Genomic DNA, 11,640 nt, shown 5'->3' on the forward strand with positions numbered 1-11,640 from the left:
TCATATATTCTATATAGTATATTTATGTATGGATGTATATATCTGTGATTTTAAACCCTCTAAAGAACATATTGCATTTCTGTTTTAATAATTCTTTTATTTGTTATCAACAAGTTTTACAACATTTTACGACTCTGCTCAACAGTTACTCTTATTCTAAACTTGGTACAAGAATCAGCTGATATCACCTGTTTTCTTTAATTAATATGTCGTGCATGAAGGAGTTTAATCTTCACTGTGCAGATAAAATGTCCTTCACTGAGGGTCGGTCTATTGGACTCTGGCAGCAGTGAGAGAACAGCACCCTCCCATGTTCGTCCAAAACAAAGTCGCCTCCCAGCTAGAAAATACAGGCAAAACAAAATCAACAAAAACAAAAAACAAAATCCTAATATTTTCTTGGGGAAGATTATTACATAAAACTGTTAAAAACCAAGTTGGTGAATAGACAAGTATTGAATTGAAATCACAAATGATTTATTTTTATTGTGAATCAGCACTCAATCAGAAAAAAAGATTATCTGAATTCAAATGTCCTTTTTTAGTTACTTTCACATAATTATGCATATTTGCAAATGCACTGACTATTATTATTGTATTTTGGTTGTATTTTGGACTGTGATGTCTGTGAAGTTCTTCTGCTGCTGCATCAAATGTCCTTGACACAGCAACATTTTACCTGAAACATGTCGTCTTGTATTGATGGAAGTTCTCTTGGAAACTCCAGGTTGTCCGCCACATACTCAGCATAGAGCAGCATGTTACTGAAGTTTAACACTTTCTTGAGAGACGCCTCCAGACCAAATGCAGTATATATCTAAAATACCCAACACAAGGTTTGTTTCAGTCAGACAAAGTATGAAACGTGTAGCGGTATTCTGCATGGTGTCGAGCCTGACCTTTCTATCAGGGTCCAACAACATGTCGTACTGACAGTCTGTCTCCTGTAGCCAGTGTGAAGCTCCCTGCTGACAGCCAAATGAAACGACCACCACCTCCATAGAGTGTGCATCCAGGGAACTCTGCAAAGTGATATCAAATATGGAGACAAAGCCAAATGTAATTCAGTATTTGATAGATTGTATTAAGGAGATTAAGGAAGATGATAGATCCAGTTGAGATTTGATAGACGTGATGGCAACTTTAAATAGTCATATCTGGGGGAGAATGTAAAAGGTTTAAAAGGACAATTGTAACTTCCAAACGCAGCTGTGCCTTTTACAGCATTTTCAAACAGTTTGAAGGTTATGATTTTAGAGATTGTGGTCTGAGCTGACTGCAGTTTCTTCTGAGAATAATACAGTAATTTGATGAGATTTATTTTCTTCCTCACTGATAGGTTTTCTGGCAGCCACAGGGGGAACATGACTAGAGGCTTTCCAGTTTTTGCTCTGCTGATGCTGAACTCTAAACTCAAGTGCACTCATTCAGTCTGGAGAGAGAAATAATTTACCCAGCATTCATGCAATCATGAACATAGAGCGTTTAACAGAACAAACATATTACCAGACTGCAAACTCCTGGATTACAAGACTTTTATTTTCACATTTAAAATTAAGTTTCTTTGGTAAATATTTGATAAAACTCAGTCTTGTTAATATTATACATTTTTAAAGGATGTGAACTTTGATTGATGAAGTGTGATGACGGACATAATAACTGTTATTTATTTTACAGTATTTTCATTAAACCTGCATTAAGCGGCGCAAATGAGTGAATCAGAACAGCAGTGTGCTGCAGCCTGTAAAATGCTTAGAGCTGAACTGCTGAGTCATTTGATAATTATATCTGGAGTCATATGGGTGAGACACCTTTGATAAATAATATAAAAAATATTGACTATCACAGCTTCGGGTGTTACATAATGAAAATTTTCATATACTGTATCGTCAGTGACGGAGACATGACATTTCATTGTGACACTTTTAAGTTGTGTCATTTACCTGATTGTTCTCCAGATCTTTCAGATGGAGACGGCAGAGCAGACAGGAGAACTGACGGATTAACACCAGCAGGATCTTTTTACCTTTCCCAAGATATTTCTCCAGCGTCACTGTCCTAAGAAACACACAGAACAGTTAACAACGGCTAAATACTGAAGTGCAAAACTGATAATGCCAACACACAAGTTTTGACAGATACGTATTTAGTCTGGTAATTCATGATAATTCTTGACAAGAATGGTTGCGTAAAAAGAAGTTAATCAAACTCACTCTCCTGTTTTGGCATCGATGAGAGGTGTGTCTGGTGAAATACGTCTTGACTGATGGTCCCCAGCCAGTATCTTAGCACTAAGTTGTAACTCATCATCCAAACGCTGCAGAAAGGAATCCCACTGCACCTGCGTTACATCGGCCACACTCAGTAAGAATAAAAAAGTTCCGCCGATAGCACAATGGAGTTTAAATATTTCTTGGATTTAAACAACTCACTGCGAGCCGCTGAAAGTCCTGCACAGCTTCCCGCAAAGCAGCACAGCTGGAAATGTCGTGCAACAAAGTTTTTAGAGTTGTTGAGTTGCTTCCAGAAATAGATTAATTAATGCACATGGTGGTTTACTATTGCACAATTAGGAGTCTCCCAGCAGATTTTTACTACATCCGGGTGTCAGCTATAGCACTTTTGGTGGATTCAGTAAGTCTTGATCCTGTTTAGATATACCTAACATATTCAAAAAGCATAAAATAAACATTTCAGGTTTACATTTTCCTTTCTTTTAGATAATGCTCATTCATCTATTTCTCACATGTGCAAAGAAATGTAGTTTGGCAGTTGTGGGTGCAAAGCTCTGAGACAAAGCGACTTTATGCTTCATTAAGAAGGGAATCTTACTGAATGTTTTTTCTCCAGAGATCTTCTGCATCTTTTTTCCTCTTTACAGACAGACTGTGAAATCAGAAAAAAATAAAACATAAACACCATGTGATGCTACAGGCCTCATAAATCTATGACCTCTTTTAAAAATATAATTTTACAGTAGATTTTACAGTTACAGGCTGTTAATTTACTGTGGATACAGCTCAGAACCTTCTGTACAAGGCTGCAGCAGCTTCAATCAGGCCCAGCAGCGACTGTTTTTGGTCAATGCGGATTTTCTGTCTGATGAATGTCTGGAAAGAGTCTGTTTGAGATAAAGTACATGAAGTTAGCATGTAACAGTCTGTAAGGGTTCATTCTATAAGTCTAATGATTGACAGGCCTCCTGCTGCCCACATGCAGGGTACAACCATAAATCGCCTGCCAACTGCAGAACACGGTGTCTGCACATCTATTTTTATGTGCACTTGTCTGGCCTCACAAAATGCTGCCTACCTTCTTTGCTCTCCTTCTCGGCAAGGTCCAGCAAAGCTTTTCCATTTTCAACAAAAGCTGTGAGAGCTTTTACACAAGAGAGTGCAGTTGGGTTTGCTTCTTCAGCCATTTTCAGTTTGAATGTGCACCTACGATAGTTTCATGAGATATGCAACTACTTATCAGTGCACCCGTAGTCAAATAACTGCTGCTTTCTCTCCAAGTCCACTCTGGTCACATTGAGAAACAAAAGATTGAAGCTCGATTTAAAGGGCCACTCCACTGATTTGAACATCAGCTTTTTGATAAGTGCTGCTAAGCCTGTAAAACCATTTGTATAATGTCTTCTGTGGTTATGGAGAGGCTTTTTCTTTTTTTCTTTCTTTTTTTAAGGACTTTATTTAGAACATTGTCACATAAACGAAGGGTGACATGATTACTATAATTAAAGACTGACAAATTATAAGGTTTTGACTTAAGAAAAGTGGAACTGCAGAGGAACTCATTTGGTCATATTTAGGGCTGCACGATTTGCAAAAAAAATCTTATGGGATTATTGTGGCAGATATTGCAATATGAGTCATGATTTCAGTTGGAATTATATATTTTGCATTTGATTTTCACTGAAAAAAAATAGAATGATGATGTGATATGTGTTGGGCCTTGCACCAAACAAGCATGTTCCCTTAGGTCTGGAGAATATGCCGGTGATGTGCTGCTTGTTCTGGAAATGTTTTTCCCTATTCTGTATTCTAACTTAAAATGATCAGGATTCTTAACATAGAAACATGGGTATCTCCCAGATAATGTAACAATCATATACAGTAGGTGTTTGTTATGACCACTGGTTTTAATTGTTGCAACTTAGCTTCTTAATAATCATGTTTTGTTTTGTTTTTTTCATGGCCTTTGCAGACAGTCCTACCACAACACCAGTGGCCTTGGCTGCTGTTTCTGTGGAGAAAAAAGCCAATCCCAGGCATGAATTTAAAATGCATTAAAAGTGGTTGCACTGAACAAAAATACAGAGCTATAGTTAGTGAATTCATCCAAAACTGATCTAGAATCCAGAAGTGAATTGATTCAAGCTGTAGATTCTGTTCTCAGTTTTCTAGTGGCACAATGATTGTACTTAATGTCTCACATCTTCTACCTTTGACATTTTTATCAAAGAACTAGATGTTTTGTAACAGTTAATATTTTGTATTGATCGTCACTATTGATCATCACTCAGGAGAGTTTAATGCCCATCTAAGCTTAGGTCGTCTGTGGAGAAAATGAATGAGAGTTTTACTACCAGACACAGGGACGCCTGAAATAGCTCCTTTTACTTTGCAGCTCTATAGGTTTGTATGTAGAGAATAAGGAAGGTGGTCACAACCTTCTTTACTTTTTGATCTGTGTTAGAAAAGCAATAAAGCTGCTCAGTTGTACTTGGCCTGTTGCAGGAAATAAAACAAAGCTTCTCTTAAATCTTGACATATCAGACACTCTACACTAAAGCCAGCATTTTTCATTTTATTGCTATGAATCTCACATGAACCAGGTTTTCTTTTCACAGTAGTTGCAGCATTAATCAACTGACTCCATTTCCAAATCTCTCTGTTCTTGGTATCCATCCTCCTTGGCCTCTTGGAGGTGTTCGCCGTTGCTCTCCTGTATGTGGTTCTCCTCTGGCCCCTGGATGCCCTCAGAGTGTCCTTGTGATTGGCTAGCGACTGTTTCTGTGGGTATAATATGAGAGATTGTGAAAGAACTGGCAATCTCCTTCAGACGGGCCTGCTCGGCTTTCAGGTTAGCCAGTTCCTTGGTCAGCGGAGTTTCGAGTGTGGGGTTCCCGGTGGGGGCAGCAGTGGCAGGGGCTTCAGTCTTCTGGACAGGGTGGTTGTCTTCTGGGTTTTTTGGGGTCTCCTGCACCTCAGGGACCTTCTCGTCTGTTGGTTCAGCAATGTTGACGGCTGGTTGACCTCCAGCTCCCTGCATCTTGTCATAAAGACTCTTCCTCTCCTCTTGCAAAGCTCTGCACAGATTCTCAAGCTTCTGGTTCTTGATAGTGACAAGCTCAAACTCCTTTTCCTTGATCGCTTTCTGTAAAGGATTAGAATATATATATAACATATGAGTAAAAGCGGGGAAATCTTTATCTTTTCTGGTCAACAGATTTCTTTCAGTGGGTCTTATATTTAATATTTATTTAATATTTAAACAATCCTTATTTTAGGCTGTAAATGACTGAAGAGAAATCTTTCTTACATCTGCCACCATGTCAATGAGGCTCTTGTTGCAGCCATCAAAGCGAGTCTTCCATGACTGGCACTCCTTGTCCAGCTTTTTCATTTTCTTGGCCATCTACAACACAACAAAAAAAATCACATTACACTGCACACAATCAAAGCAACTTCTAAAAATAAGTGCCACGATAGGGTGTAGGATTATACAGTTTGTCAGATTTTTGAAGTGTTATTCTAAATCTCATGGGATTTTTTTCCCTCTTTTCCTGTTTTTATTATCTCTTTATTGACAGATATATTAAATAATCTAACCAATATCTCGAGGCTGACTTCAAATATTCTGAAAAACTGCTCTTACTTTGTCCATGTCCTGTTTGAAGCTGCTGTAGACACTGTTACTCTTTGATACTGTGCCCTGGAATTCATCAAACTTCTTGGAGTACATGTCGAGCTGAGGAGAAATGTGAGAAAAATATTATACGTGTCTGCAGGGAGGTAGAAAAACAAGCCTATTTGCCCCTTTATTCTTTTGCCCATGTTATCGTACCTGAGTCTTCATATCGATCTCTTGCTCCTTCATGACCTTCAGTAGTGATTTATATTCTGCTGCCTGCTTCAGCAGCTGTGGAACATTGAAATATTGAAATGAGCATTAGGGGATTAGAATTGCAAACGCGTTACTAAGATACTTGTAGCGCTCAGAAGAACTGATCCACAAAACGTACATGCTCTTTTTCCAGCTTGTGCTTCTCCTCTGCCTCCTTCAGTATCATGTTTGCCTGCGTGAGTTTGGTCTCCAGCAGCTTTTCTTTCAGGTCTCTGTGTTTGAAGACCTTTTCCAGGTTCTGGAAGACATTCAGGTGAAATTTATGAGCCGTTTTCCACGCAGAGAGCGGTTTCATTTCTTGCTTAGGGAGCTTTGGCTGCATAAAATTAAAATACTGTAGCTAATAAATGTAAGACCTGGGTGAAATTTGCAAATGATCCATGTGTTTTGTAGGGGCACAGAGGCCCAGATGTGTGAGGTTTTACAAAAGTTCCGTTCAAGCAGTGTCAAGAGTTTGTATGTATACTGGGAGGACAAATTCCTGTAACTGTGTGTCTGGTCTAAATCAATGTGTCCTTCGCATGCGGTAGGATCCATACCGCCTCTCGCTGGTCGTACTGCGAAATGAGTCCCTTCAGTTTCTCTGCCAGAGCGCTGTTCTCCTGGCACAGCTTGGTGTTGCGGCTGCTGTGTTCCTCGATTTGGGCCTGAATCTCACTGAGCGTGCCCTGGAAGTGGGTGGTGATCTCTTTCCTCTTCAGGTCGTCCTCTCTGCACCTCTGCAGGGTCTCCTCCTGTATACCAGGGATGGATGTTAGAGCTGTAACCACACAGCACAAGATGCATTTGCAGGTAGAACAGTGTCCGTGCATTTTTATCTGGTATTTATTTTGAAACTAAAAGTGAACAGTTTTTTTTCACATCACCAGTTTCTCAGATAATTTGCTGCTGCTCCAATGGGTTGCTATACTGGCTCCTAAGAGTTAAGTTAAAGCTGACTGGCCAAATTATTTTATGTCTAGTGACTACACAAGTTATATGTAGAGACTAGTGTCAATTCTATAAGCCTTCTGTTTGTTTTTCATACTGGTTATATAAAAGTCAGTATCAAAACTAGAGCTGGAACAATTATTCAGTTTATTATCACTCAGTTCTATTAATGTGTTTAAAGATATTACTCTGATAATTGCAAAATTATCTTTTCAACTAAAATTGCTAAACATTTCCTGGTGAGAAAGTGAGAAAGAAGTTAATGGGATATTTTTTGACATAGACCATTATAGAAATGATTAACTGGTTGATTGGGAAAAAAATCTGCAGAATAGTTCATCATTAGTTGACTTTCTCTTGACATTTCCCCTTGTGGTTCTTTACACTGACGGTTCCCTAACATCTGATGTAGATATCATGTGCCTTATTCCATTCACCTTTCCCAAATGATGTATTTAGGCTGTTTTGTTCCCTGTAGTTATGTAGTGCTCTCCCAATGTATTGTGATAATTATTATACCCTAGTGGACTTGTATTATCCCACAATGCATTGTGAAAAGTAGCGTACAACTGATGGTCACTAGCCAAGCAATAAAATAAAAGAAAGAAAAAAGGCGCAGAGAAATTGACCCGATCAGTGAATTATATAGTCCTCTACAGAGGGTCGTGAGTGGGGAGTATTGAATGAGTGAGTGATTTCGGACAGTATCTTTGGAAACTGTCGACCTGAACAACACTTAGCTTCACAGCGTGAGATGTGGGTGTGGCAGTTTGAGAGGTCAAATCCTGAGCTTTGACATAATGGCTGAACTTTGGTGCCAGCTGATGTCACCTCCTGGAGAGCACAACATATGGTGACAACAGTCGGTGCCAAAACTCAACTAACAGCACCTGGCAACTTCAGTAGCTCAGATACCAGGTGTGGATTTACTTCATCTTTAAATATACTGCTTACTACTGCTGCTGCATGTGGGGCAGTAACGTCAGGAGCTGTCGTACCTTTAAGGTCTTGTTGTGCCTCTGCAGCTCTCGGCAGAGCCCCTCCAGTTTACTGCGAGCCAGCACTGCCCGGCTGTGCTCGCTCTGCAGCTGGTCCTTCTCCTTCATCACTTGGAGCAACTTCTTCTGCAGAACCTTCAGCTGTTTCTGATCACTGCGATGCTCCTCCAACTGCAAAAACACACAGAAAAATCTACCACAAAGCCATAAGGGGGAAGATATCTTTCATGCATACCAGTCCTCTTTCCAGCATTAGCTCTAGGGAGATGTTTTTTTTATTTTTTATTTTTTATTTCTCTTCTTCATTCATCATCCACTCACCAGCTCAGCATGCTTCTTGATGATGGCCTCCAGTTTCTTTTCTGGAGTCTCGAGTTTGTTCAAACTTTGCATCAGCAGCATTGCTTCCTTCCCTGAACAGCCACAGAGAATTTTAAGTTAAGCATCACCTTCCATCAGTGATCAGCAAAGAGCTCGAGGTAAATCAGATTTATCACACACTTTTATGTAAATATAAAGTTTTTTACTACAGAAAATATGCATGAAATTACTTTTGGAAACCCCATCTGGGATTACGAGAAGCCTGTTGCCCCAAACTGTGAAAGTCATTTTGGCACCTGAGTCAACTGAACAAACTATAAAAGGCATGTGGAAATACTATTTTACCTGCACTTGTATTGCAGATGGATGCACTTACACGCATCACGGCTCTGCTTACACAACTATCAGATTCAGTACAAATTTGGACTTCTGCTGACTGAGCTGAAAGAAACCCACCTCAGCTAAAATCAATAAAACATATTGAAATAAACAAAACACCTAGGTTTTTGAGCATCTTCTTCTCCAGTTTCTGGTCCTTGCGGGCGTCTGCCTCTTTGACGGCTGTGACCTCTTCTGTGTCCTCTGGCTCAGCGGGAATCTCGGCAGCCTGGTAGGTGCTAATGATGTCCTCCAGCTGCAGGCCCAGGTCCTCTGTCAGGTCAATGTGCCGACCCTTGGCTGGCGACGCCTCAGGACCAGTGGGTGCAGGGCTGCTCTCCTGACAAGTCTCCATTATTCTGAGCTAGTACTACGAGGGAAAGAGTTGGTTTTGGCAAAGGACCTTTACATAACATTGATGTTTTTCTAAAGGATAACACTGACGTTCAGTATTTATTTAAAAGTAACCTGCGTTTGAAAAAAAATGTATGTTGTCTCCAAAGTTGTGTCTTGGTTGCTTTATTTGCTTTATTAAATCTGTTTGGTTTAAATTAGATTTGCTAATGTCCAGCTAATTATGAAAAATAGGCAGTTAGGCACAAAATAGGCACCATTATCACTACTTTACTAAGAACAATAATCGTCTTCTCTGTGAATGTCCCAGTCAGCCATGACAGTGGGACAGTCAGCATGAACAGGACAGGGACCCTGAAACTGAAATGGAATTTAGCTATAATTAATTTTATTATTTACGCCTCTGCCCTTCCTACTGTGACGGTGAAGAAGACCTGCTCAGCTAGACTGATCAGTCAGTCGGCTGAGATGATAACCAATATTTGGTTTTTGTAGATTAGAACTGCAACAATGTTAGTTGATTAATCAATTAGTCGAAAAACAGAAAATCTGTTGTGATTTTACAAAAATGCAAAACACATCTGCTGGTTCTGCTTCTCAGATGTTGGGCTTTACTATTTGTTTTTGTAATAATACGACAGTAAACTGAACATCTTTTGAGTTTTAGATTGTATTGACCCCACAAAAAAATCAAGACAATTGAAGACATCATGTTGGACTGTGGAAGGTGTTTACATTTTTTAAAACCATATGATTAAGTTTGAATTGATAAATCAATAATGGAAATACTTATTAGCTGCAGCCCTGTTGCATATATGTAACTGTGTGTATGTTGTATGATAAATAACAAGTGATTGCAGTACAGAAATGCCAAAGACAAGACAAAGGGAGCACTGACAAGTTGATTTTCAGCTCTATGTGTATTGTCACAATTCAAGTGAGAAAAAAATATGCAATAGACACTTAAAAATGTTTGTTAATCCACGTGGTTGGACTATACTTTGGGTCTCATTTGGGATTTAAAATTATGACAGTGACTTCTAACAGATTTTCCCTTGACAATTTGTGACATGTTTTTCTAGTTGAAACTCCAAATCCAGTAAGTTGCCTTTAAGCAAGGCGATAAAAACCTGCTGTATCCTCTGCAGATGTACAGTATTTTCTTGGGATTAACAGCATGTAGAAAATGTCACCTTTTTGTTAAAAAAGTGATTGAACACCAGTCAGTTAAAATGATAACAAAGCTTATTAGTGTACCACAGCGATTGATATTAAGTGCTGTAATGCCTTAGTTTGTGTCTGTCTTGTGTTGGACAGGCTCATAGTCAGAGCCTGTTTACGTGCATAAAATTAGTGCAGCCTTCACACTGCCTGTGCTTTCACAAGCAGAGCACATGGCACCTGTTCCAGGCCCCACAGGCTATTTTAAGAACTTCTTAATATGGGCAAGTTATTTATTTATTTCTAATCCACTCTTATTGATGTCAATGTCAGTAGTTGTGTGTACAAAAGCTGCATTTTCCAACTATAAAAAACATCAATGTGACATAAGCAACCCCATCTATATTCAATATTTTAAAAGGAGGCAGATATCCGAATGGAAACTCAACTAAAAATAAATGACTGTGGGAAAAGGCTGCATTGATTTCTACACATTCCATGGAAACAACAGTTGTAGTGCACAATGATAGAAATTAAGCAGTTTAGTTTAGTTTCAAAGCCATCTTTTCTTAAACAAATGAATCTGTCTCCATTCTGTTAACAAATGACACAGGAAAGTCTCTCCTGCTTTTCAACAAACCATTAAGCTATCAAATTCAAACAAACAGTTATAAGTACCTTTTTAAGCATAAGAAGAGCTTTGGAAACCATTTAAAGCACAGGATGTAAAGTTATTTTTATGTTATTTAAGTGTAAATGTCCCTGAAGAAGCAGGGTAACGAGCAAACAGGGTTCTTACCAGGACCAGGGGCCAGTGGGGGAAAAGGAAGAGTGTTCGAGGGGCTCGGCCAGGCTGCCACCACAGATACAACAGCTGTGATACGACCACCTCAAAATAAATCAGAGGAGCACAGCTCACTCTGAGCAGAGAGAGGGAGGACAGAGACATGCAGTGTCCCTGTCAGGACACTCACACTCACAACTCTCAGACCTGTCTGATTGTTATCTTAGCAGGAATTTACCCCCGACTGTGACATATATTAACTCTGTAAATGCTAAATGTGTATGAATACAGTTCACCTGCTTCATCATTTAAAGGTTTTTCTGTTAAGATCTCAATCAGCCATTTTCTGCGATGCCTCTGCTGCTTTACACCAACACCATACTGGTTTTATTTTAAGCTGAGGATGCTGTTAAAAGCCGTATAATTATTCTAACAAATGGGCCTGACAGGCCTAGTCACCAAGCAGGGGAGAAAAAAATGAACCATGTCTCTGATTGGCCAGAATTAGAACAGGCCTCCTCCCCAACCCCGAGAAGAGCGTCAGTGCCGGTATAATGCACTCTGTGATCACAGTCATTTCCTCAC

At 39.4% G+C, this 11,640-nt stretch overlaps 2 protein-coding genes and 1 long non-coding RNA gene across 3 annotated transcripts in view; 1 reads left to right on the plus strand and 2 right to left on the minus strand.

Moving 5' to 3' along the window:
* The window catches only part of LOC139632561 (uncharacterized), a 45,144-nt gene that overhangs the window by 15,754 nt on the left and 17,750 nt on the right, over positions 1-11,640 (plus strand). The gene's annotated exons all lie outside the window — the stretch shown is intronic.
* LOC139632552 (prostamide/prostaglandin F synthase-like) lies at positions 77-4,645 on the minus strand. The gene is made up of 9 exons (XM_071497488.1): positions 3,313-4,645; positions 3,028-3,121; positions 2,833-2,886; positions 2,433-2,478; positions 2,214-2,341; positions 1,944-2,058; positions 900-1,022; positions 680-817; positions 77-340 (listed from the first exon to the last, which is right to left on the minus strand). Exons 1-9 carry the CDS (start codon positions 3,419-3,421, stop codon positions 233-235), a joined length of 915 nt encoding a protein of 304 aa, XP_071353589.1. The 5' UTR covers positions 3,422-4,645; the 3' UTR covers positions 77-232.
* On the minus strand, positions 4,796-11,303 carry txlnbb (taxilin beta b). The gene is made up of 10 exons (XM_071497483.1): positions 11,071-11,303; positions 8,877-9,126; positions 8,379-8,470; positions 8,058-8,228; positions 6,669-6,863; positions 6,248-6,367; positions 6,070-6,144; positions 5,881-5,973; positions 5,545-5,640; positions 4,796-5,379 (listed from the first exon to the last, which is right to left on the minus strand). Exons 2-10 carry the CDS (start codon positions 9,109-9,111, stop codon positions 4,864-4,866), a joined length of 1,593 nt encoding a protein of 530 aa, XP_071353584.1. The 5' UTR covers positions 9,112-9,126; positions 11,071-11,303; the 3' UTR covers positions 4,796-4,863.

The sequence above is a fragment of the Trachinotus anak genome, unplaced genomic scaffold (assembly GCF_046630095.1).
Source record: "Trachinotus anak isolate AG129_WGS33_773 ecotype Australia unplaced genomic scaffold, CSIRO_AGI_Tana_v1 ptg000015l, whole genome shotgun sequence".
NCBI lineage: Eukaryota > Metazoa > Chordata > Actinopteri > Carangiformes > Carangidae > Trachinotus > Trachinotus anak.